Below are 27,779 nucleotides of genomic sequence, written 5' to 3'. Positions count from 1 at the left end.
CATCTTGTATCTTACCAAATTCTGAAAGTAATTCATTTCTAATTTAATTTAAATTATAATTTTTACAATTTCAAGTTTTCAAGCTTGTCTAAAATAATAATGACTACAGAAACTTAGCAAATATTTCCAGAATGTTAAAAAAAAATTCATCAGCCCTGTATTACACTTTTATTATTTTTAGTAATGTAAGTTTTAAATACAAACCTTTTTCCTCTCAAAAAAAATGGTACTTAGAAGAGTCTCCAACGTGAAAAAGGTAGTACAACTTTTTGAACTTTAAGTTTTTGATCACTTATTAGAACTGTCCTCTGCATGATGTAATCACAATGGACAGCACACATCAAAATTACATAGGACATTATTTCCTTATGATCCTTGCTTTTGAAGAATGCCTACTAATAGTACTTAAGGGAATTACGTGTCTACTCCATAGGAAAAAAAGACACCACTATCCACAAATAAAATACTTTTATATATTAGCTGCTTATTTACCTCCTAATCAGTAGGACAGTTTTCTTCCTAGTTAAAATTGGAGGATTATTTTAAACTGGTGGCCCACAGCAATATTTTAAGAAAGGAAATTAAAATATGTTTGTATATGAGGCAAGGCTGAAGTTGCTTTGCAACTAAAAAATATAAACATCTGCCCATTTTTTCCAACATAATTACTGTTTTAAATTTGGAAGTAAAGAAATTACAACATAACACCATCATTTACCCACAGGTCAAATAATGGCCCCTGAAATAAAACTACATTTAGAACCAATTGTTACACTATTTTTTCATTAATTCTATGGAAACATATTTTTATCTCTGAATTTATGGTACACTGATCTAGTTTCAATAAAATATGGTTTATACAATGTAGCTGAAATTCATGTTTCCCTTTAACATCAATGATAGAAAAGGATCCTGGATCCTTAGCTTAACAGGATAATAGGATGCATCCGTACCAGCTCAACTGGTGTCCCTGAATAAAAGATCCAAACAGATTCTGAGGACCTCAGACCTAAACTGCACATCTTAACATCTTTTATTTGAACTAATTAGCAAGTTTAAGAAAAGCCAAACTCATGTGCAAATACATAGGTTTTCACTTGCAAAATGGGCTTCCACTTAGGTTGTTAATTTTATTAGATCTTTTGAAATACTAAGATTATAAATAATTTGTTGATAACAATTAACAGTCTACCCAAATTACCAAACCAATAATTTCAGTTCAAACTATCAAAAAGTGATATGGTAATGTCTAAAATACTTTTAAGAGATATGGCCATAAGACAACTTGAGACTTTCATAGTAAGCCACCAACCCTCCCAGAGTGGGGCACAGAGCCTGGGGAAGAGCCTCACTGCACCAGCACGATCATGTTCCCCCTGTGATCTAGTCAAGTCGGCTCAAGAAAACCCCTCGGAGATTGTACCGGGGTACGTGTCCACAGGAGCAAAGTCAGAAACCTGCAAATCTAACCGAAACAAAGCAGGAGGGGTTTGTGTTCTGTATATAAAATCACCAGGCGGCTTCTAAAACTGGATTAAAGGTTACGGAATCTCATTCTCTGGAATGCTTTTAAAAGAAAGATAAATTATATTTTGTTTGTGATTATTTAAGTTAACCGTACTCAAAAGTTGAGATAATTTATTACAGCTTCTTCTTTTTAATTATCCAGTTAGAATACGATATTGACAATACCACTCTGAAACACACAATATAGAAGTACATATTCATTTGTTCCAATTTTTAAAAAGTAAAAATAAGATAATATTTAGTGTTTGTCATATTCATTCTTGCAATATAATAACCTGCTGACATGAGAGATACAATCATAAAAATTAAATAGAGGGACACGATTTGAGGGAGAAAATTATATATACTGTGCTAAATTATGTGATGTAAGTTAAGATGAAGCTCTTCTACAGCAAATGGACACAGGGTGCTTTTGAATCTTTAACAAAAAGATCTTAAACGCTAATTTTAAATGAATATAAAAGTTATGAAAAATAATATCTATAGCAAAATAGTTGAAGGCTGATTTTTTCACCAAAGTTGGGAGAGCTATGTGCACTAAGTACCAAACACATTTCACCTGAAGTACTGAGTCCTCCACCACCTCAACACGAACACTTCCAGTCAGCCTCACTACCTCACTATTGGTTTGACACCCAACACCTCCTTCTTTCATAACACGGTACCTGAGAACATAAACTCCTCAAAGCATATATTCTAACCGGTCTAGAAGGCTTTCTTCCTTTTCTTCCAGTGTGTTTTTCATTACCGTTCCTCTTACTTCCCACAGCACTGGAAGAATCCTGCACAGGTTGCTTGGGAGGAGAGCTCGCCATAACTCTCACCTGCTCCTCAGCAACAGTGGACAGAACCAAGGAGTTCAAAAGCATCTGGGCTGGTCTCTTCACCTTCGTTAACCTACTGACATCAGACTTTTTCTTCTTAAGATGCATTCTAATAAAAGTGCTCCTGGACTGATATTTGTGACGCAAAAAAACAGAGTATTTTAAAATATACTTTCTAATTATATCATTTAGTTTGGTTCGAATCCAAACTGAGTGTTGTTCTGAAATGATTCTGTTTCTTTGCTGGAGAATAATTGGTTCACAAGCCTTTTGGGGAAAACCTGGCTTATTATTAGTTGTCACTTTTCTTCTCTGAATTTTCTTTTTACTTTCTAAAAACTTAGTTCTAACTGATTTTGAAGCACTTTTGGCAGCATCACAATTTAAAAGAGTTAATTGGAAATTACTTTCCTCTGGAACTTCACTAGAATTCAAAATCTCTGGTTTTTCCAGAAACACAGAAGATCCACTGGTCCCCTGATGTGACATTAATTCGTGTCTTCCTGACACAAAAGATGCTGAGGCAGAGCTTTGTCCAGGAGCATCCCCATCTTCCGCACTGGACTGTAGGTCGCTCAAATGGATTTGAACACAGTTAGTCCTGTCAGACTCTGGTACTTCTATGTTCAGAGCAGGATCAATTACAATTTGCTTATTCAATGGGTCATAACAACTAAAGGAACTCCATTTATATTTGTACTGTATGCTAATATTCTGATTATTTACATCCCTTTGGTGCCTCATTGTAGATAAGTTGAAGGATTCATCTTCCTTCCGCTTAATATTTGAAGAAAGAACATAGACTAAGGCACTGGGCTGCAAAGGCTTCAAAACTTGAATACATGATTCAGGAAATTCAACTGTTCCAATTTTTACTTTCGTCTTTCTGTCCTTCTTTGTTGGCGAGTCTGCATCTTGTCTCATGAGTTTTCTTTTTACCCCTAGGTGACTCGTAAGATTGGTTTGCATTCCATGGCTGAGTTTTACAGCCTGGCATCGAGAAGCCACTTGCCAGGTTTGCTCATAAGGCAACTTCACTGTAGAATGAACACCAGGTTTATCTAAGGCCACTGAAGAGTCATCAATATCCAAAATACCACCTGCATTATCATCACAATCTGAGAAAACTTGAATTGATGCAGGGTCCTCATTGAGGTCATCCCAGGCAATCTTTTTTCCTTCATTCAAATTTTTTTTTTTAATTTTCCTGGTTTCACAGTCATCATCGAAGTAACAGTGGAAACGGCCTTCCTTAAATTCCTTCACGAGTGCGTTAATTTTCACGTCATCTTCTCTCATTATCTGAGACCACGTTTTCCCCACAAATGAAGGAGGGACATGAGGCAAGGCTTCAAGAACTGGTTCATCAGGATTATCTTCCACGACCCCTTTTGCCACTTCCAAGTTCCTTACAGAATCAACCACGGGAACAAAGTCTGAATGGGAATCATGACTCGTTTCCTTCAGGTTAAAAGACAGCCTCTTATTAACAGCCTCTCGAGGCTGCTCAGTGTCAGACTGAAGAGAAGGATTGCACTGAAAACGCATCCCAGAACCAGAAGGCTCATAGCTTACACTTTCTAGATCTGTATGTCTCAACTTCAAAAGGTTTTCTTTATCAGTCATTTGATGGATCGCTGACTCAGGGGAGGCATTACAATCCATCACAGAAACACTCAATTCACAGTTCCTGTTTTTTAGGCCAATATTTTCTAGATCTTTCCAAAGGCTGGCTTCTTTGTCAGCTTTCTGCAGTTGGTGAGTCACTGATTGAGAAGTGTCTTCCCATTTAAAATTTCTTTTAGGACTATTAGATCCACAGCTCTTATCTTCTGGGTCAATATATTTTGCCATTTTTTTATCAGGCTCTTGTGACTGATAAGTCATGGATTGATGAGAGGCATCAATTTGAAAATTTATTTCAGAACCATAACACTCACAGCTTGACTCTTCCAGAATAATATAGTCTTTCTTCTGGTTTACTACTTTGAAAGTCTCTTTGGGTTGGTTTGCCACCAGTCGAGGAGAAGCTTCACAAACGTATCCAAGCTCACAATCACAAGAATCACAGCTCTCACCTTCTGGATCAAAACTCTCTCTATCGATACAGTTGATTTCTTTGACAGTCATTTGAGGTGAGTCGATCACTGGCTGAAAAGTGATGTCAGAGTCAGAAATCATTTCACAATCACTATCGCTGGTCACCACCTCCACCAACAGCATCTTTTTGAGATTTGTTTCTTTGACTGACACTTGAAAGTCGTTAACTACTATCTGAAGAGGGACATCAGAATCACACATTATCTCAGAATCACTAGGTTCACTGATCTTTTCTTCTAGGCCAAGATACTCTTCCTTCTGAAGGTTTCTTTCTTTGCAAACCACTTGTGGGTGGTCTAGTTCTAACTGAAGATGAACACCAGAATCACATTTTACTTCAGAAACACTAGGTTCACAGTTCTTATTTTCTAAGTCATTATGATCCCTCTTTTGCAAGTTTATTTCTTTGACAGCCAAAGGAGATTGATCAGCCACGAAGTGAACAAGAACATCAGAACCATAATTTACTTCAAAATCACCTAGTTTATAGCTCTTATCTTCCAGATAAATACAGTCTTCCTTCCAAAGACTTACTTCTTTAACATCGTTTTGAATCTGGTCAGCCACTGACTGAAGAGGATCATCAAAATCAAAATTTATTTCAGGATCACAAGGATCACTGCTCTTTTCGTCCAAATTGGCATGTTCCTCTTCCAAAATGTGTAGCTGCTCAACCACTGATTGAAGAGGGACATCTGAAACAAAAATTATTTCAGAATCATTGGGTTCATTGCCCTTATCATCCAGACAAACATGTTCCTCCCTCAGAGGATTCGTTTCTGTAATAGCCTCTTGAATTTCATTAGCCACAGACTGAAGAGGTTCATCAGAATCAAAATTTATTTTAGAATCACTAGGTCGAACAATCTTATCTTCCAAGTCAACATGTTCCTTCCAAAGGTCTCTCTCTTTAACCACCTCTTCAGTTTCACTAGCCACTGACTGAAAAGGGACACCAGAATCATACATAACTTCAAAACCCTTAGAGTCATCCCTCTTACCTTTCACATCGACTTCAACCTTGCAAAGGCTTATTTCTTGAACAGTATCTCTAAGCTGGTCAGCCACTGACTGAAGAGGCTCATCAGAGTCAAAACTTATTTCAGAACCACAAGATTCACTGTGCTTATCTTCTAACTCAGTATGCTCCTGCTCCAAAATAGTGATCTGAGACTGATCAATTATTGACTGAACCAAGAAATCAGAATCCAAACTCATTTCAGAACCACTATATTGGCTATTCTTATCTTCTAAGTATGCATGACCTTCACCCTCAAGGTTTATTCCTTTAATAGCTACCTCAGGTTGGGCAGCCACAGGCTGAACAGAAACATCAGAATCGAGTACTAATTTAGAACCATTAAGTTCATCAACCTTATTCTCCAGGCCAATATCCTCTTCCTTGCACAGGTTTTTTTTTTTAACTGCTTCCTGAAATTGTTCAGTCAATGGCTGAAGAGCAGGGTTATTAGAATCAAAACTTATTTTATAGTCACTCGATTCACTGTTTGTATCTTCCACATCAACATGTTTTTCCTTCAAATGGGCGAGCTGAGGCCGGTCAATGACTGAATGAAGAGGGGCATCAATACCCAAATTTATTTCAAAACCTCTAGATTCAGTAGTTTCACCTTCTGGGTCAACATGGTCCTCCCTCAAAGCAGCTATTTGAGGTTTTTCAGTCATGGACTGAGGAGGGACATTAGAATCCAAAATTATTTCAGAAACACTACATTTATCACTCTTCTTTTCTAGAACAACATGTTCTTCTTTCTGAACATTTATTTCTTTAACAGCTATTTGAGGTTCAGTCACTGAATAGTGAGAGACATTAGAATCTAAATTTATTTCAGAACCACTAAATTCAGCACTTTTACCTTTGAATTTAGCATGCTTTTCTTTTTGAAGCCACGTTTCTTTAACAACTACTTCAGGTTTGTGAGTCACTGACTGAAGAGGGATACTGGAATCCAAAATTGTTTCAGAAACACTTAATTCATTACCCTTATCTTCTAAGTTTGCATGTTCTTCTTTCTGTTGGTTTATTTCTTTAAGAGCTATGTCAGGATGATCAATCACTAAATGATGGGAAAGATCAGATTTCAAACTGATTTCAGCAACACTAGGTCCACCACCCTTGTTTTCTAAGTGTACGTGCTCTTCCTTAGGGAGATTTAGCTTTTTAACAGCAACTTCAGGAGGGCTAGTCATTGGACGAGGGCTAATCATTGAATGAGCGTCATAAGAACCCAAACTTATTTCATAACCACTGGGTTCATCATTCTTCCTCTCTAACTGTACATACTCTTCTTTCTGAGTGATTATTTCTTTAACAGCTACTTCAGGTTGATCAGTCCCTGAATGAAGAGGCATGTCAGAATCAAAAGTTATTTCAGAAACACAAGAGCCATTACTCTTATTTTCCAGATGAATAGGTTCCTCCTCAGAAACATCTACTTGAGATTGGTCAACTACTAAGCAAAACGGAATATCAGAATCAAAAGTTATTTCAGAACTGTTCGACTCATAACTCTCATCTCCCAGGTGAATGTGCTTTTTTCTTATTTCCTCAACATCAAGCTCGGAATGCTCAGTAACTGACAGCAGAGGGGGATCCGAATCAAAAGTCAGCTCAGAACTAGAGCACCCATTGCTCTTAACATCCATGTCAACATTTAACTCTTTCAGATTTATTTCACCCAGAGCCCCTTGAGATAGATCATTAGCTAACTGATCAAGAGAAGCATGAGAATCAAAACTTAGATCAGAAACACTGGATTTAACACTCTTATTCTCCTGGTCAACAGCTGCTTCTCGAGAGTGCACTTCTTTAATTGCTGCTTGCAATTGGTCAGCCACTAATTGAGCATCAGTGTGAAAACCCATTTCAGGACCATGAGATTCACAGTTCATATCCACAAGGTCATTCTTCTCTTTCAGAAGATTTATTTCTTCCACAGCCCTCCGAGGTTCATCAGTCACTGTCTCTAGAGAGACACCACTGGGTGTATGGTTCTTATCTCCCAGGCAAACACGCCTATCCTTTAGGTTTCTTTCCTTGACAGCCAGCTGGGGATGGTCCACTACTGACTGAAGAGAAATATCACAATCAAAACTTGTTTCAGAACAACTCGATCCGTAGTTCTTATCCACCAAGCCAACGTGAACCTTCTTCCGAAGTTTTGTTTCTCTGACAGCTGCGGGGAGTTGGTCAACCACTGATTGAAGTGGGAAAACAGAATCAGCGCTTATTTCAGAGCTACTAGATCCATAGTTCTTATCAACCAAGCCCACGTGTACCTCCTTAAGAAGGTTTATTTCCTTTGCAGGCTGTTGCGGGCAGTCATCAGTTGACTGAAGTGAGGCACTGCAATCAAAATTAATCTCAGAATCACTAGATTCATAGCTTTCATCAACCAAGCTAATATGCATTGCCTTCTGAAGACACGTATCTTCAACAATTACTTGAGTTCTCTTGGTAGTCAAGTGAAGAGAGCCACTAGAGTCAGAACTTATTTCAGAAACACAAGATTCATTATTCTTATACTGCAAATCAGCATGCTCTTCCTTCGAAAGGTTTGTTTCTTTGGCAGTCCCTTTCGACTGGTCAGTCAGTGAATGGAAAGAGGAACTGCAATCAACACTCGTTTCAGAACCCCTCGATTCACAGTTCTGATCTTCTTGCTCAATCTGCTCCTCATTCCAAAGGTCTCGTACAGCGTCTTGGGGTTGACCAGACACTGACTGAACAGAGCCACAGTCAAACTGCATTTCAGATCTCACTGAGCTCCTCTGCTCCAAAAAGGCTGACTTGTTAAAAACCAAATGCTTTTCTTCTTGGGTACAATCCATATTAGAAAAGAATCTCTCACAGCGCTTTGGAATGGCATCTTCAAGGATTCCTTTATTAGAAGGCATATCAATTTTATTCAGGCTGATTGCTGGGTTTACTGCTAATTTGGAAAGAGATTCAAATTTTAAGGAGCCTTCAGTACCCATCAACTCATGGAATTTAAAGCCAGTTGACAAAGTTTCACCCTGAGATTTTACATCTTCCTTTATGACCAATTTATCTGAATTTATATATAAAGATTTCTTGTTTGATTCTTTAGTTTTCTGATATGAAACTGCAGAAGTTTCTAGATGGGATGACAGCAAAGGATTTCTAGAGCCCCTGTCCAGTGGTTCAAGATATCTGGCAAAGTTGTTTGGATCATGTTTGCTAACTGAATCCAAAAGGGCTGCTGGTGGTAACTTAGTCATAGTAACTGGTCTATCATGAGAACTCCCAAGTAAACGACTAGTAGAAGCATTAGAAATCACTGAGACTAAGTTTCGCCCATTGTTTGTAGCTTGACCAATGCCTACTGGATTCAATTCTTTCCTACTGTGCCCGATTTTATGAACAAACTCCAAGGGCTGCTGCTGTCCCTTCTCCAGTTTTTGAATAACGGATGGTCGAATTGAAACACCCTGTATATATTCCTGAGATTTACTAGGTCTAGAATACAACTTTTCAGTAGGTCCAAAACTCTTGGTGGATATCTCTCCTCTGACTCCAGTAGCATCCTCAGTCATTTCTTCAGGAATAAAATCATCAACAGGAACCACTTCAAGAGGTGATGCAGTATTCATAAGAAGTCTCTCACTTTGCATTGATCTAAAAAGCAAGGGGAAAAATCCATAAAAATATTCTAATATCTGTTTAAAATGTTAAAATGAAGGCATAATAAATGTTATTTTCTTTCTATCATGGGCCAGATCCTTAGAGGACAAAGGAGCAAGGCCATCACAGCAGGCTGTACATCGTGCGTCTTTCAGGGAGGTCACCAGTGCAGAGGACAGAGGTAGCTCCACCAATCGCTACTTGTAAACACAAGGGCTCCTAAACACGAGAAAAATGTGAATAAAAAAGGTATCCTTTTTCAGGTATTGGAGTGGGAAATAGCAAAAAGTGTAACACAAGGGGCTGGCCCGTGGCTTAGCGGTTAAGTGCGCACACTCCGCTACTGGTGGCCCGGTTTCGGATCCCAGGCGCGCACCAACGCACCACTTGTCCAGCCATGCTGAGGCGGCGTCCCACATACAGCAACTAGAAGGATGTGCAACTATGACATACAACTATCTACTGGGGATTTGGAGAAAAAAAGGGAGGAGGATTGGCAATAAATGTTAGCTCAGGGCCAGTCTTCCTCAGCAAAAAGAGGAGGATTGGCAGGGATGTTAGCTCAGGGCTGATCTTCCTCACAAAAAAATTAAAAAAAGAAAAGTTTAACACAAGTTACTTAGCCTTCCAGGCTTCAGTTTCCTCCTCCAAAAAAGGAAATAATACTATTTTCCCTCATGAGATTGTTTTCAGGAGTAAATTAGTTGTTATATGTAAAGAGCATTAAAAAAAAAAAAAAAAGCTTGGGGGCCGGCCCGGTGGCGCAAGTGGTTAAGTGCGCGCGCTCCGCTGCGGCGGCCCAGGGTTCGCTGGTTCGGATCCCGGGCGCGCACCGACGCACTGCTTGGTAAGCCATGCTGTGGAGGCGTCCCATATAAAGTGGAGGAAGATGGGCACAGATGTTAGCCCAGGGCCGTCTTCCTCGGCAAAAAAAAAAAGAGGAGGATTGGCGGATGTTAGCTCAGGGCTGATCTCCTCACAAAAAAAAAAAAAAAAAAATGTTAAAAAAAAAAAGCTTGGAAAATAGTAATCATTCACAACTGTTAGCTATTATTATTTTAACTCATTGTTTTGGCAAGGGTGTAATGACACAGGCACTTTAATACATTGTTGGTAGGAGTGTAGATTAGTTTAATCTCTATGAAGACAATTTGGCAATGTCTATTAAAATTAAAAATGCCAAGAAGAGTCTAAAGAGACATGACAAGTTAATGTAACATGGTTATCCCGGATGGGATCCTGACGCTAAAAAGATGTTAGGTAAAAACTAAGACATTCTGAATAAACCACAGAATTTAGTTAATGTATTAACATCGGTCCATTCATTGTAACAAATGTACCACACGAATGTGGGGCGTTACGAACAGGGATGAGCAGGTATATGGGAACTCTCTGTACTATCTTATCAACTGTTCAGTAAATTTAAAACTGCCCTAAAAAACAGTCTATTTAAAAATAATAAATAAAAAATGTTTAAATACATTAACACCTAAACAATACCTTTGTTAAAAATTTTTCACTTTGAGAGATGCCATACTTGTCTAAGAGGACATGCATACATGTGTCGGGCACATGCAACTTTTTTTAATATGTCATAAATATTACTTCCTTTCCCATAAAAATTTATTATCGTATATAATATTAAGATAGTATTTTTTGGTATTTGTAAAATAAAAAAGTTAATATCATGATGGGGTATCAAGATAACACTGTGATAGTGCAAAAAAACTCCATAATTTTTCATACTTCTGAACTCTAATCAATAAAACTGCAGTACAATAATCACTTTACCCTAGTCTTTCAGAACCCTAGAAGACTATCTCCATTTGTCTTAAAGACTATTACAACATTCTCAAAATAAAACTAATTTTGGAATATTTGGCAAAGAAAAGAAAGGAAGAAAAGAAAAGAAAAAGCAAGGTAGAATCATTAAATCAAACAAGTTGGCAATTCCAAAAAGGCTAGGAATCACCATCTAGATGCTTTGATTTGCACTGGTATTTGTGTGTGTTTAAAATTAACAACCAAATCACAATCTATATTTCTACTCATTTTAAACTAATTTTACAACAAAAAAAAAGCTCTCCAAAAATCTAACCACTAAAGGTTAAAAACCATTCTTTTATATAACTCTTGTGCTAAAAAGGAAAAATTTTTAAACTATCTAGAAATAAAAGAAAACAGCTATATATCAAAAATCTATGAGATGTGATCAAAATGGAAAATTCACATTTTTAAATCTTCCATTAAAAAAAGAATTAGTAAACATAAATTAACCAAATGAGCATCTAATTCAAGAAGACAGAAAAATAACCTAATGCCCCCCCCCCGCAAGAAAGTTGAAGAAATAAATTAAAAAAAAGAAAAACCAATAAATGGGAAACAAAAATAAAGCAAGAGTTGATTTTCAAGAAGGCTAAAATAACAGAAAAACCTACAATGTCTAGATAACGGGGGAAGAGAGAAGAAATAAAAAAATAAATAAACTCTATATGTTAGAAAGCTTATAAACATAAATAACGTGGTGCTGGTATGGGATTAAAAAAATTCAAGGAAAGAACACAGATTCCAAATCAGAAATATAGATATAAATAGAGATACAGATACACATATACAAATATAGGAATTCAGTTTATGTTATAGGTGACATTTTATACCAATGGAAATAATTAATATACATTTATAAAAAAATAAGTAGAAATCCTGCCTCACACCACATACAAAAACAAATTCCAGGAAGATTAAAAATATTTAAAAGAAGAAACAAGGGCATGAAGAAAAAGACATGAAAGAAGCCATAAAGGATAATCCCCCTTAGATCTGATTATGTCACAATGTTTCCTTTCTACATGGTAAAAGATACCTACACAGTTGAAAGACATATGACAGATTCTGAGAAAATATTCACAACATATTTAAAGTACAAAGGACATTATCCACAAATATTGCATACAAATCCAAAATATACAAACAATTCAATAGAAAAATAGGCAAAGTATAGGAACAAACAACTCAGGATAAATATATGGCTCATAAATATAGAGAGAGAGAAGTTCTATTTTACTCATGAAGAAAAGTCAGTTAAGCGATCACTTTTGTGGCCTATTATATTAGGGTGGGGGGAAAGAGGAGTGTTGGCGAGAGTGACAGGAAGTGAGCACTCTCATATGCTACTGGTGTGTATGTATATAAATTGTATGTCATGTATTTACAGCGAAATTTCTTACTTAAGCTAGGAAAACTAAAAAAATATTGCAAAAGGAAGTTACTAGATAAAATTTCACTTTGTATTCCTTGATTCGAAGATACACTTTAAGAAGTAATGGAATGTTAACACAAACATCTACTGTAACGTACAACCAGGTTACATACACATAACTACGTAACATTCTTCTGTTCAGTGTTTTACCTGCTTTCTTGATAATGATATGGGTGGTGCCACAGTACATCCTGCAAGAAACGCTCCATCAAACTCATGGTGCCCCTCCGCTGTCTGTTCTGTGCAGTCAAGTATCTGTGCTGAGCGCTGGAAACGTGCTATGAAGAAAAAAGAAACGGAACATTTTCAAATGGGTAATACTCATCAGTAGTGAGAGTTTCACAAAATGGATTTATTTATGTGCTCCCAGTGGAAGTATAAATTGATATACCCTCTCTATAAAACATTTCTAAAATACGCATCTAAAAACTATGAAAGTATCTTTCCCTTAGATATAATCATTACCTTTCTCTAAATCTCTCCTGAGGAAATCATCTTAAATGTGGGTGATTTATGCAAAAAAAATGATGCTTACCACAGCATGATAACAAAACCTGGAAATCTCCTAAGTGTCTAACAGGAAAATCCTTAAATTATAGCATGCCCTAAGCTGTAATACTATGCAGCCACCTAAAATAATACAAACAATTTTTAATAACATGGAGAAATGTTGCATTTTAAGAGAAAGGGGGATGCAAAAATCACATATGCACTTTCATCTCAAACTACAGCTTAAAAACGTAGAGACAAGCAGATGCAAGAGAATATACCACAATCTTAAAAGTATTTATATCTGCGTGGTATGACTATGAGTAATTTTTAAATTTTTCTTATAAATTCTTATATTTTTCAGTGAGCAAACGTCTTTCATAATAATAATGTTAAAAGAGAGAAGAGGGTTGGATCACTTATTTTAAAAAGCGAAAGATTAATTCACAAAGAGGCCATCATTTTCCTTCAGAAATTTAAAATTCTGCCTTAAACAGAATACTGGAATAAATACACTAAAATTTTCTCAAATTCTCTCCACCGTCTGTAACCTTTTGTAATTCTCTCCACAGTGAGAAAGATTCTGCCTTTACTGGTATTATTCGGTGCACGACCAGGAGGGACAGGAGAGAAGTCTCATGTGTGCTGAGCACCAGCACCACATCAAACCCAGTGCTGTTCCGTGTACACAGCAATTGCATCGAGTTTTCACTGAGTATGAATCTTGTCCCCATTTTGATATGAAGAGATTAAAACACAAAGGATGTGAGTGAAGTGTCCAAAGCTGTGTACCTAGCAAGTACCAGAGCCACGATTTCCATCTGAGTCTGACTGAAGCTCATTTTCTTTTCGCTGTATCACGTGGTGCTAATGCCGGATTTCTACCAAGTTATTTACAATTTAATGACATGTTTTAATTTAATAATACTTGGGAAAAGCCATGTTTTAAACACCATAGTAAAGGTGTCAAAAGAACTTAAAACAGGCTGCTAGCTCCTGAGCACTTTTCCAACTCTTGGAATTCCTTCCTTCCATGGTGACTTCAGGGTCCCCTCTGGTGACGCCTTAGCCCCAGGAACAACCTAAATTACGAAAGTCTCAGGATCCTCTGGCCACAAAACTGCCCACCATCCAGTACCCATCACCAGAGCCGGCCCGCCCGTGATGAGGGGGACAAATGCACAAGGGAACAACTAAGGGTTCAATTAAAATCCATTGTCCTCTCTGCCTGGGTAAAAATTAAAAAAAGCAATGCGAATGGAGAACTGCACTTACACAAATCACAGTCAACACCACACCACATATCCCAGAAGAAGGCGTCAGTTTCTTTAAATTTTTTGAATTGACATATAACATACAGAAAAGTACACAAGTCATATGTATACAGCTCAATAAATTATCACAAAGTGAACACACCCAGAAGCTCCTCTCCAGGAAAAATGAATAAGCACCCAGAGCCCCTCTAACGCCCCATTATCAACTAGTATTCCTTCCCTCTTCCCCCAAAGTAACCATCACTCTACTTTGTAATACTATAGATTAGTTTTGAAAGTTTTTGAATTTATATAAATGGAGTTGAAACATCACATAAAACATTGACCAGCTTAAACTAGTTCTGCTTCCTTAAAACTGGTGGTTGATTAATCAAATCTTGCTCAATAACACAGATACCACTGTTAGGTGCCAGGCGGGAAGCCAGAGCCCCAGGATGACCCGGGAACCACGCATCTTCTGAAATGCAGCCACCGGAGCCCTTTGTGAAGCGAGGAGGCCTTCAATAAGGAACCTCGGGCTTCCAGCAGCTTGACTGCCACGCATGGACTGATTCGAGACTGGCCAGTCAGCTTCTGTCTCTAGCTCCTTAAATTTCAACCCAAACCCTGGGGCGAGGAGACAGATTTGAGCCTCGCCTCCTGTCTCCTTGCCAGTCAACCTTGCAATAAAGCTTTTTCTTTTCTCAAAGCTGGTGTCATAGTGTTGGGCTTCTATGAGCGTCAGGGAGAGAGCTCTTGCTCGGCAACAGAGTCAGACGTTATGTTTTCTTTTGCCTTCAGCTTCTTTCACTCAACATTTTATTTGTTATACTCATCCATATCAGCTATAGTCCGTTCATCTTCATTTCTGTATGGTATTCCACTGTATGAATATACCATATTTTATTTATTCATTCTACTCTTGATGGACATGTGTCACTTGCAGCTTTTGGCTACTACTAATAATGCTGCAAAGAACCTTCTTGCATGTGTCTCTTAGTGCTCACGTGCATGCATTTTTGTTGAGTATATTACTAGGAGTGGAACTCCTGGATCACAAGGTTTGCACGTGTTCAGCTTTAGCAGGCACAGCAGACTAGTCTTCCAAAGTGGCTGCACCAATTTATACCCCCACCAGCAGTGTATCCTAGCTTCCACTGCTCTGCTTCCTCATCAACACTTCCTACTGTCAGTCTCCATAATTTTAGCTATTGTAAAGGGGGTTTAATGTCACATCATTGTGGCTTTAATTTGCAATTGTTGTGATAGCTTTTCATATTCACTGGCCACCTGAATATCCTGTTTCATGATGTGTCTGTTCAAGTATCTTCCCATTTTCAAATGGATGTTCTCTTTTTTTTAATTGTAGGAATCCTTTATTTATTCTGGACACAAGCTCTGTGTTCAATTACATGTGTTTCAAGTATCATCTTCCTCTCTGTGGCCTGCCTTTTCACTTTTTTTTTTTTTTGGTGTTCATAAATAAAGTTTTATTGGTGCGCGCGCACACACACACAGTAAATCCAATATCTTTCCTAGGAATAGTTACAGCATACTTTTTCACTTTCTTAATCAACTTCCTTTGTTTCTTAATTTTACTGCAGTTCAGTTTACCAATTTTATTCTCTGTCAGTGTTTTTTGTGACCAGTTTAAGAAATCTCTGTCCACCTCAAACTCATGAACATTGTCTCCTACTTGTTTCTAGAAGCTTTATTGTTTTACCTACAATATTTACATCTACAATCCACTTGGAACTGATTTTTATATCCAGGATGATTAGCAATAAAGGTTCATTTTTTTCCACGAGTGGATATCCGATTGATCCAGTATCATTTACTGAAGAAAGTCTTGTCCTCACCGCTCTTCAGTGCCACCTTTGTCACAAATCAAATATCCATATATGTGTCTGTTTCTGGAGTTTCTGGTTTGTCTCCATGATCTTTCTAACTCTGCACCCTTTAATAATAAGTTTTGACATCTGGTACAGTAAGTCCTCTGGCTTTGTTCTTCTTTAAGATTATCCTGGTTCTTCTCAGCCTTTTGCATGTCCATATATATTTTTAGAATTGGCTTAATTTTCATTTAAAAAAACTTTGCTACAATTTTGATTGGAATTTCATTGAATGAATATATCAGTTTGGGCAGAATCGACATGTTTACAATATTGGTTTTTTCCTATCCATAAACACGGTATTTCCATCAATTATTTAATTTTTCTTAAAATTTCTCTCAATGTTTATAGTTTTCTGTATGAAGATCTTATACATATTTTGTTACATTTATTCCTTAGGAGTTGATGCTGTCGTAAATCTCTTTTTAAAATATCATTTTCTATGTAGTGTTTGTATCTAAAAATACAATTTCTTTTTTTCTCTTTTGGTGAGGAAGATTGGCCCTGAGCTAACACCTGTGCCAATCTTCCTCTATTTTGTATGTGGGTTGCCGCCACAGCATGGCTTGCTGAGCAGTGTGCAGGTCCGTGCCTGGGATCTGAAACCATGAACCCTGGGCCACCAAAGCAGAGCATGTGAACTTAACCACTATACCACCAGGCCAGCCTCACAATTTCTTTTCATTTTGGCCCAACAATCTTTTTATTTTCATTCTTTTATTTCTTTCTTTCTTTTGCTTGAGGAAGATTCGCCAAGCTAACATCTATGCCAATCTTCCTCTATTTTGTATGTGGGTTGCCACCAAAGTGTGGCCGCCGATGAAGGATGTAGGTCCCTGCCCGGGATCCACACCCATGAACCCAGGCAGGAGAAGCAGAGCCCGCCAAACCTAACCACTAAGCCATGGGGTCGGCCCCTCAACAAGCTTTTTAAACTCACTTATCAATTCTAACAGTTTCTCTAGATATCTTTAGGATTTTCTATGTCCACAATCACATTGTCTACAAACAACAATAGTTTTAATTCTTCTTATCTAATCTTTATCAATTTCATTTCTTTTTCTTTCCTTATTTCCTTGACTAGGACCACTGACAAAATACTGAATACAGTTTAATTCAAGCAGCAAGTCTACTTTCACTTAATATATTACTGATAATTTGGATTTAATCTTTGCTTTTATTGTTAAATCTGTTTTTATTACTCTTGCCTATACAATGTTCCTATTTCTCTTCTTTCTTGCCTTCTTGTGGACTATTTTTTATTACTCCAATTTTCCTCTCTCTGTTAACTTGGTAGTTAGTTAAAGACTCTTTTCCTAGTGGTAACAGATTATAACAAGCAACCCTGACCTATCCAAGTCTAAAATTACCTGTTACTTTTACTCTCTTCTTGAACAGTACAAGGTCCTTAGGAATGAATTCAATTTACTCCCCTTCCAACTTAGATGCCATTGCTGTGAATCCCACAAGATATCATTCATCTAGAATGCCCATTTATTTACCTTGCACTGCTCTTCATTCCTTCATTTCCACAGCTTAGACCCTGAAGACAAACTAGACACTCTTCTAAGTTAACAATCCTGGTCATAAAACTGCAGCTACTATTACCATGAACAGTTATTTAAAAGTCTCCATACACAATGCTTCACAAACTCTTCCAACAAAAAGAAGAGAAAGGAACATTATTCAATTCATTCTATGAAGCCAGTGTTATGTTACCCTGAAACCAAAACCAGACAAAGACATCACAAGAAAAGAAAGCTACAGACAATACACTTTATGAATATGGATGAAAAAACCCTCAAGAAAATACTAGCAAACCAAATCCAGCAACACACAAAAAAGATTATACACCACGACCAAGTGGAATTTATCCCAGGAATGCAAACTGGTTTAACATCTAAAACCCAATCAATGTAACTGCTATAGACTGCACTAGGTCCCCCTCAGATTCCTAGGCTGAAGTTCTAACGCCCAATGTGACTGTATTCGGAGATACGGTTTTAAGAGGCAATTAAACACACTATATACAAAAAATAACTCAAAGTGAATCAAAGACCTAAATGTAAGAGCTAAAACTATAAAACTCTTAGAGAAAAAACATGGGGATACGTCTTCATGACCTTGGATTAGGCAATCTTTATGGCACCAAAATCACAAGCAACAAAATGAAAAAAAAGCTATCAACTCTAGCAAAATTTAAAACTTTTATGCATCAAGGCATAAAATTCAAAGTCCTTACCTTATCCTACAACGTCTTACAGAATCTAATTCTCTGAATTGTTTACCTATCACTTAACACCCACCCCCCACCCTACCTCCACTACAGCCGCATTGGCCTCCTGGTTTTCGGGTAGCGTGCCTACCACCTTCCACCTCAGGGTCTCTGTGCTTGCTCTCTCTTCCCTCCTCCTAGAAATTCTTCACCCAGAGATAAGCCAGCCTGGCTCCCACCCTTCACTCAAATCTCAACTCAAACATCACTTCCTTAACCTTACGTGGCCACTCTACCTAAAACTGCGCTCCCTTTCATATTTTATTTTCCTCATAACATTTATTACAATCTAACATCTTATGTAAAGTTTCTGTGACTATTTATTTTCTGTCTTACTGCACTATAATGTAAACTTTGTGAATAAAGCTACCCGATTTTGTTCATGGTCATATCCCTAGAACCTTAAAGAGTGTCTGCCCACTAGTAGATTCTCACTATCATCTGTTCAATGAATGAAAACATGAATTTAACAAAACATAAAAGAAGAGAAAGTTACGACTAAGTCTTTCGAGATAACCTTATTAAGAGGATCCTCTTACCTGCTCCAGGTTATCATAGTGCACACAGCAATAGCTGCAATACCCTGGTCGGTTCTGCATACTGAATAACTAAAGCCAGATGGCTGTTGTCCTTGAACACTCCAACTGAAAAAAGAGAAAAATGTCACGATCACAACAATTCTTTACTACTATAAGGAAAACAGCTTTGATAGTATCAGAGAACAGAAATTCATTCCCAAGTCCTACCCACTCTTATGTCTAATAATTGTGAAAACTGATAAGGCTGCCATGACCTGGTGAATCAGCCAGTGATCCTGAAGCAGAGAAGAGAGCTATGCATCTTCTAAAAGAACAGCTTGTTGCCAATACTGAAGCCTAGATGACTAAAGTTTTTATCAATTTTCTGATAACTTGTTAGAGTTATTAGGAATTGATTCACTATTGACGAATACAGTACTCAATTTGTAAAGACAAATTACTACTTCTAAGTTGTTACTAGAGCATATTTTCTATACTCCGATGAGGCTCATTCATTTTCCCATCATGTATCTATACAAAATCCCAGGTTACTTGAACTCCCAGTGTCATATATAATGTCTAATCCCCTGTCATGAGAGTAAACGTACCACATGGATTTTCTGCTTAGTCCACAAAGAGGCAGCTTTTAAAATAATTTGTCCAACTAAGTTGCTACAAATCAAAATGACAACTAATTTAGCCTCTAAAATACAATGCAGTTTTTTTGCTGTGTTTTGCTAGAGTGAAAATAGAATTTAAGAAATAATTTCAAGTGTTTAATTCTAATCATTTTAAACATTCTTGTCTGTTTGAAAATATATAACAGAATGATCCTATAATGTTATGAGTATTTCTGATAAGAAGATTATCCCGCAACAGAAAAAGTTTTCTTATTAAAATCAATGTTTAAAAAATGAAATCATTTCACAGCCTTAAAACCAATAAGATGAGAATAGAAAAGCTTCATCTAATCAAAATGCTATCATAACATTCACTTTCCTATTACTTTCGATTATGAGAAACTTTGATTCCCTATCTTCTCACACTTAAAGGGGAAAATAAATCAATTAAACCAGCCTCTGAAATAAACAATATATAAGAAATTACCTACTTACGATTTGGTCTTTTTTCCATTAACTTACTTCATTTATTAACCTGAAGCAACAAAATGAAACAAAGCTTTATTTTAAGTTGTATTTATAAGTATGGCAATTTTCAGGCTAAGAGAACCCTCGAATTTAAAACTAAACCCTGAAAATCATAAAATAACAAGCTTTTCAGTGCTTTATTTAAAAATAACTAAAACATTCATTGAATGAAAGGTAAAATAAAAGTATGAGTGTAACATCAAACACACACAAAATTTAAATACTTCAAATTTTTTTTGATCTTTAACCCTTATGGCCTTTAACTCTCATGGCATTATTACTTGCCACTTCCATCGTCTCTAGTGTCACATACACGCCACAATGACACTGAGTTACCATGACTCGTAGACACCTGTTGACATTTTTAAAAATTCACATGCTAGGACCCCACCTGAAAAACTTATGGAATCAAAATCCCCTGGTGGGGAGCCAGGCACATGCATATTGTGCATATTTAAAATGCTCCAAGGTGATTCTGATACAGGTTGAACCAACAATATGTCATCATTTTTTATGTCCTAATAAACTCCTCACTTATTAAAGCCATCATTTCTTTGTAGTCTGGGATTATGTTACTTTGCGTGACTACATGGGTCTTTTTATACAAACTCTGAATTCTACCGGTACCCAGTATTTTTATAAAGTAACAAATCATTTACCTTGAGCAGAAAATGGCAGGTATTTCATCAGCTACATTAGTCTTGGCAAATACCTGTAAATTTAAAAAAAAAATCTTTTTTTAAAGATAAGCCCCGTAAGTGTCTACCATTGGCCAAATAGGTACCTCTAAGTCATATTTAAGTTTGGAAAGCGACACAATTATGTTTCCAATAACAGAAGAAAAATATTAACTTTTGAACACAAAGCATGTTACATACTATGACTCACTGAACCCTACATGACCTCCTAAGAGGTTCTGGAACAGAGTGACTATGATGGCCATATAACCCACAGTCAAACACTCCATATCGCTGGGTTCCGAAACAGCAGCTGTAAAAGAACGTAAGGCACCACTGTGCCTCTGGTAAAGTTAAGAACAAACATTGTCAAACCCAAAAGGAGCTTCATGAGAAACTTTTAAAAGGAATATTTATGTGAAATTAAGTTGAGGTCCTGGACTAACCACACAACTCTTAGCTCCCATATTAGTTTTAATGAAAAATACCATCAGTTCTTTATCATCTATCTATATCAATTGACAATTAAGTGAAATTATCAATTTTTTATTCTTCCACATTGTTGTGGGCAGTGACCCTTATTCAGGATCACTTGTTAACAAAAAACTCCAACACTTGAATTCAAAAGAGCTGGTGAAACCACTGCATAATCAAGGAACAAATATTTAGCAACTACCGTGTATAGAGTTCCATGCTGGAAGCTTTAAGGGATAGACAGAAATATAAGACAAGCTTTCTTGCTCTCAAGAAGTTTAAAATGGAACTGGGAAATTAATGCAAAAATACCAGGCGGTATCCAAGAAATGCCTAAGCACAAATAATAAGGGTTAATGGGTTCAGTCACAAAATTCAGTTTTAGCTGGAGGGGCCAAGGCCGTCACAGTGGATACGGTTTTTTAACTGGACATTGGAAAATGGGTAGGACTGACTTACACAGAGGTCAGGAAAAGATATTCCAAGTAACAAAGACGCGAAAGTACAAAAGCAGGAAAGCACATGGTACATGTGGAGACAGGAAGATGACAAGTCCAGCTACAGCCAAGGTGTCGTCTAAGAACTGAAGCGGCAAGAAAGCAGGAAAAGCAGTCTGAGTTTCAACACTATAGGATTTAAAAGCAGACTAAAGAATTTGACCATATCTTTAGGCAGTGTGGAAATTTTTTGGAAAGTATACTCAGAGTGCTTTGAGAAAATTCTGGAACAACGGCTCTTTCCCACTCAAAGATGCTTTTCACAGGGCAAGGAATATAACTGTTAACATTCAGCACCATCTCCTAGAATACTGAAGAATTAGTTAATACCCCAAATATCCAAGTTCAAAGAGTCAGCACCCCTCAGAGCAAAGACTTAGTCTCATTTATGCTTATAAATCAGGAAAACACGCACTAATCTTTTCTTTAAAAAATGACTTTTATTAATTTTTGTCATGAAAGTAAAATATACTTATTATAGTAGAATTATAAAAACAGAGAAATAAACAGCATAAAAATCAGCCATAATCCCACTACCCATCATTAACATTTCTCATATATTCTTCCTTGTTCTAAACATGTTTTTACAAAAACAGAATGATTCTATATATTCTATTCTATAGCCTCCTCTCTCACTTAGCCATAAATGATGAGCACCTCTATATGACAGTATATATAATTCCAAAACAGAATGGTTAATGACTGCACAGTATTTCATTTTGTCAGTGTAAGATAAAAGCCCTATTTGACAAGATAAGACCCAGTAGTTGGTGAGTTAACTTTTTAAAAATTAGTCAATGATTTTAAAAATACATACACGCAAAACCTTAACATTTTATCTAACTTATAACATCTAAATGTATATATGTTTGATTCGAGGTCAAGTTAGGCTTATTTCTTTCATTGAGGGTTTTTTGTGGATATGACAGCTAGAGTTCCAAGTCGTATTTTTTTCATATTTTCATAAACCACATCATAATTTACCCTCAACAAGTTTCCATTGTGGTTCCTCTAAAACAGAATAAGAACCTAAAGACATTTTCAAAACTGGGAGCAGTATTAAGACAAATGTGTACGATTTCCCCAGCCTTTTACAGGTGTCACACCCAATTCACTACTTCTGCAACAGCCTTTTTTGAATCTAAAGCATTCCATTTACTTTTCATAAAAATAACATTGCTATTTAGAAAAAGGCAATGCTTACACTCTTATTTCCTTAGTTTACATAACATATAACCAAAACTGCATAAGCCGATCCCAGGCAGTGAACAGAGCTCTCTGAACTGCCTGAGATGAGTTCAGCACAACCGTCTCAAAACAGAAGTAAAGTTGTGCTTTTTTATTAGGACTATTTCTTGCACACCTGAGATCTGGACCAGCTGCAGAGATAAACACACTGTCGAAATGAGTTCAGAGCTGTAGTCAGTCAGTCTCTCAAGCTGACTGCGGTGTTGAATAAGAGCTAACAAAACCCAAAATCACTGTGGGAAATATCTTTCAGTTGCCTGACAAGAGAAATACCAGCTTAATATTAAATAAGACAAGACAACAGAAGGGCATTTGGTTCATTGAATAAGATCATCTAAATTACCTGTCTAGCAATCGGAGAACGATTGGGGAGCAATCACAAAACAATGGCCAAATGATATAAAAAGTCCATCTGAATCCAGTGTCCATTTCTTTACAACTTTATTAACTAATTTTCAACTTCCCACCTTTTTGGATTATCCATCTTATGCGGGTTTACCTCTGGTGACAAGCATTATCCTGGAGACCTCCATTAGGTCTTAATGATAGCTAACTTTCAGTGAGTACTCAATCTGGGCCAGGCACTATGTCAACACTTCCACGTGAGCTAGCTCGTCTGAACATCAACCAGCCTTATGGGGCTGCTGTTACGGTAACTCCCGCTTTACACATCAGGACACTGAGGTTTAGAAAGAAGCAGTATCTTGTTCCAGGTCACACACCAATAACCAGTATAGCTGGGATCTGACCCTAGGTCAATCTGAGCAGTTGATGCTCTTAATCTCTTAACTTTTATAAAACATTTCCTTCCCGTATTTTCAGGATGCTACTGATTGTGTTGATATTAGGTGAAAACAAATAATTAGGAATCCAATTTGCTGCAATAAACACTGTCACATATTTCAAAGAAAAGACTAAAACTAATGTTTAGGTTAACTGCATCACTGCTCCCCTTCTGAGATTAGGGCTGACAGCACCTTGGATTGGTGGTTTTCAAACTTAATTAGCATGGCACATAGTAAGCGATACACTTTATATCACCACCAGACCTGGCACACACACACACACCAAGTTTCACAAAACAATACCCTCATTACATGTAACGCATTCTGGTCTTTTCTATGCTATCTTATTTTGTTTTTTTAAAATGCTAGCTATGACCCACTAAGTTCATTTCACAATTCCCTAATGGGATGAAAAATGCAATTTGAAAAAAACTGCCTCAAATTATTAAGCAGAGCAAATAATATTTTATAGAAGATGGTTGTTACCCAGAATTCACTTATTTCTATCCAACATCTTGGCCATCACAGTGCTGCTTTATCAGATCTTCAAGGAGACTCTTTACTAAGGTTGGTCATTGCAGGGAGAGGAGAAAATTCTTGCCCTCCAGGCTTTGGGTCCAAATCAGTGCTAGTCGAGAAGGCAGTGGAAAGATGTCTATGAATTGATATGGAAAAAGTCCTCAATGTATTAAGTAAAAAAAGCAGATCACATTAGTATCCCGCTTATGTAACACACAAACGCATGTTTATGTACCCCAAATTGTTAATAGAGACTCTCTCTTGAGGATGGGATTGCTATGGAATTTTTCGGTGTTTTGTCTTGTTTTCCTGATAGTAAATAATTGCTGTAAAAAGAAATTAAATATAATTCCCTTCTTCAGGAAAAAACCGCCGTAGTTCCTTGACAGGCAGGACCTCGTTCCCCACCTCTCCCACGCGCCGCCAGAACCTCGGCGCCGGACGATGCTCGCGAGGGGAACGGGCCTCCTCAGCAGCGCGCTACAGCGAAGGCGGAAGGTGACCAGACTCACACGCCGGCTGCACGACGGCGCTCACACGGCGGCTACCGCGAGACTCCACCGTTCCCCAGACAAACCTAACCGCCAGGGGCCGGTCAAGGCCGGTCTGGGGGCAGCCGGCGGGGCGCGGGCACGGGCAAGGGGCGTGCGCACGGGTGGCTCCCGCCCCGGCCCACAGGTGCCCCGAAGTCCCAGCGCCGCAGAGCCCCCGGCCCGGCCCCCGAGCGCGGGCAGCGAGCCCACCCCGACCCCGGCCGGACGCCGCGCGCAGCCGGGCGGGGGCCGTGCGCCCCGAGGACGAGGGGGGAGGGGGGAGGGGAGGAGAAGGGAGGAGAGGGGAGGGGGGAGGGGAGGAGGGGGGAGGGGACGAGGGGGGAGGGAGGACGAGGGAGGGCGCGGGGCGCCGGCAGCCCCCCGCCCCGCCCGCCGGCCTCACCTCCGCGGGCAGCCGGGCCTTCCGGGCCGTGCAGCCGGGCCGGCGGCGCTCCCTCCGACTCCGGATCCCGCCGCCCGGGCCCCGCCGTCCGCAGCGCGCCCGCCACGGCAGCGCCGGGAGCCGAGCGTCCCCCGCAGGACCCGGCCCGCGTACCCGGCCCGGGAACGTGGCGCGAGAGCCCGATGGAGGCTTGCCGTCAGGGAAGGTGCGAGAACACGGCCCCCTCTGCCGCCGGAGCCGGGCCCGCCCCCGCCCACCCCGCCGGCCAGACCCCTTCCTCCGCCGGGCCCCTCCCGAACCTTCTGCAGCGCGCACTTCCTCCGCGGGGTCAGGGCCCGGCTCCCGAGCTTGGGGACCAAACCTGTTCCAGCCGAGCGACTGGGCCCATGGCGCAGTCAGCATAGACCCCGGGGTGCTGGCAATGGGGCCCCGGAGAAACTGCTTGCCAGCTCAAAGCAAGGCACGAGCTGCGGAGAAGGAGCCGGGTGAGTGTCGCCGCAGGAGCCGCACCTGGCGCTGTTTCACGAGCGCTTCCTTTGTCAAGCTAGGCCTGGTCTTCAGGTTTGTGTACGTGCTCCTGCATTTCATCCTCAGGGCACGCTTTGTAGGATCTTAGGATGAATCCTATTACTACCCCTTTTGACAAACGAGAAAACTGAGGTTTAAGGAGGTTGGGCGTTCAGAGACCCACACTGCACATGAAAGGTCACGAATATTAACCAAAATCCACGCAGGCATTCGGTGATACTCTGTACTTCCCACTGAGAGTACTGTGGTGTGCAAAACAGCGTAGTGTGACGGGAGATGCAATCCTACATCAGTCACACTGCTGCATGTGTCATTGTAATCTGTGACAAGGGAGGTACTCATACCTCGGATGGAGAGGCCTCGGCTCACAGAGCTTATGTCGTGGGTAAAAATAATCTGAGAACGCCCTCCTTTGCTCTTTGGCTGTTGCTATAATTATCATTACGCTTCTCTGATAAGCTTGTGACTTCTTCCCTCCCCCTTTTTTAAACTTCTTCATTGCTTTTGCATCCACAGTTTCCATTCTTTATGTATTTCTCAGCTCTTGCCTCCCCCACTACCTCTTTCTCCCGCTGAAACCTGGGCATTGCAACTCTTTATAATCCCCTCTAGATTTTTTTTTAACACACCAAAAAGTACCGATTTCTTTTAAAGCAAGCTCTTTCCACATTCCAAGCTTGGAACTGGTGAAAGAAAACCCATCATACGTGAACCCAGCCACCTTGACATAATGCATTTCACAGGTGCACTTTTCAGACTTGAACATCTCTGAAAGCAGGATGCACCTTACAAACTGGTCTCTTAATATGACTGGCCAGGCGGCCATACTAACCTAGTTGTCCTTGCCTCACCTACAGAAACTTGGATGTAGCTGTTCACATCGTCCTTATTTCACCTGAGTGAAGTGCATTGTTGAGTAAAACCCACAACCCTAAGATGAAGCCATTGACAGGCATGGGAGGCGCTCAAACTTGAGCAAAGTTCTTCCTAGGAAAAGAAGGAAGATTTTCCTATGAACAATAAAAGATTCCACCAGCACTTAGAAAAGAGAGATATGGAGTGGACTAAAAGCTATTAGACTTATGGGAGCCCTGGGTTACTCACCAAGTACATTAGTTCTTAATTCATTTTGGAACCCTATATCTGCACAGTTAAATAATAAGCCTAACACCCCCCCCAAAAAAGTGAAATGACTTAGTTATTATTCCTCAAGACATGGGTTAGTCAATTTCAACCCCTCTAAGTTTTAGTCAAAAATCATTGAAGAAAAATGAGTCCTGGATATTGCCTGAAAACCATGCATTGGCCTCTTCTGGTTAGATCAAGAAAGTGCCGGCATCAAAACTTGTGGAATTGGATCAGCTGCTTGGAAAAGAGTCCTGGGTTCACCAGGGGAGCCCTCTTCTAAGACTTGATGCATCACCAACACTTTTGGTGGCACAGAGGACAATACTGTATGGAAAACCACAGCCATCGACAACTAATTCAAAAAGTGATTTACAAAAGTTGAGTTCTGAATGTGAAGAAGTTATTGGAACACCTTAACCAATTTTACTTATACTTCCCTTTTTATGCATGCACAAGACTGATACATAATAAATGATCTGAATCTAAGTGTGAAAGAGTTCTTTCACTACGTATGAAATAAAATTACTGAATTACAAGAAATCACTACGTTTTAGTTTAGTTGGCAGCATTTTTTCCTAACATGATAGTATCATATAAAATTAGAGGAAGTATGGGCCGGCCGTGGCTTAGCGGTTAAGTGCGCGCACTCCGCACTCCGCTACTGGCGGCCCGGGTTCGGATCCTGGGCGCACACCGACGCACCGCTTCTCCGGCCATGCTGAGGCCGCGTCCCACAAATAGCAACTAAAAGGATCTGCAACTATGACGTACAACTATCTACTGGGGCTTTGGGGAAAAAAAGGAGGAGGATTGGCAATAGATGTTAGCTCAGAGCTGGTCTTCCTCAGCAAAAAGAGGAGGATTAGCATCGATGTTAGGTCAGAGCTGATCTTCCTCACAAAAAAAAAATTAGAGGAAGTGCCAGCCTGCATCGGATTAGCGGTCCTTCCAGATCAGATTTCTGTTTAGTGGCAATGGGTACTTTTTTGGCAGAGCTTAATTATCTATAAGATGAAGCTCTGCAAGTTGTAATTTC

The 27,779-nt window shown here is 39.0% G+C and overlaps 2 protein-coding genes across 6 annotated transcripts; one reads left to right on the top strand and one right to left on the bottom strand.

Moving 5' to 3' along the window:
• Window positions 1–484: 484 nt before the first annotated feature.
• Window positions 485–25,580, bottom strand: ZDBF2 (zinc finger DBF-type containing 2). Of its 5 annotated transcripts, none has more exons than XM_058549681.1 (6): window positions 25,387–25,580; window positions 20,611–20,663; window positions 19,911–19,958; window positions 18,825–18,929; window positions 12,527–12,654; window positions 485–9,111 (listed from the first exon to the last, which is right to left on the bottom strand). In XM_058549681.1, exons 4-6 carry the CDS (start codon window positions 18,882–18,884, stop codon window positions 2,148–2,150), a joined length of 7,152 nt encoding a protein of 2,383 aa, XP_058405664.1. In that variant the 5' UTR covers window positions 18,885–18,929; window positions 19,911–19,958; window positions 20,611–20,663; window positions 25,387–25,580; the 3' UTR covers window positions 485–2,147. The 5 variants fall into 5 exon arrangements, with proteins under 5 accessions (XP_058405664.1, XP_058405665.1, XP_058405663.1 ...); XM_058549682.1 differs by lacking the exon at window positions 25,387–25,580 and adding an exon at window positions 24,664–24,880; XM_058549680.1 differs by lacking the exon at window positions 25,387–25,580 and adding an exon at window positions 24,119–24,592.
• On the top strand, window positions 24,596–27,271 carry LOC131410477 (uncharacterized). Its single transcript, XM_058548602.1, has 3 exons — window positions 24,596–24,904; window positions 25,062–25,572; window positions 26,473–27,271. The coding sequence occupies exons 1-3, from the start codon at window positions 24,596–24,598 to the stop codon at window positions 26,484–26,486; spliced, it is 834 nt and encodes a 277-aa protein (XP_058404585.1). The 3' UTR covers window positions 26,487–27,271.
• Window positions 27,272–27,779: the final 508 nt, after the last annotated feature.

Source organism: Diceros bicornis, chromosome 10, assembly GCF_020826845.1.
Source record: "Diceros bicornis minor isolate mBicDic1 chromosome 10, mDicBic1.mat.cur, whole genome shotgun sequence".
Lineage (NCBI taxonomy): Eukaryota > Metazoa > Chordata > Mammalia > Perissodactyla > Rhinocerotidae > Diceros > Diceros bicornis.
Note: the sequence above shows the minus strand (reverse complement) of the source record. Positions and strands in the feature narration are given on the sequence as shown.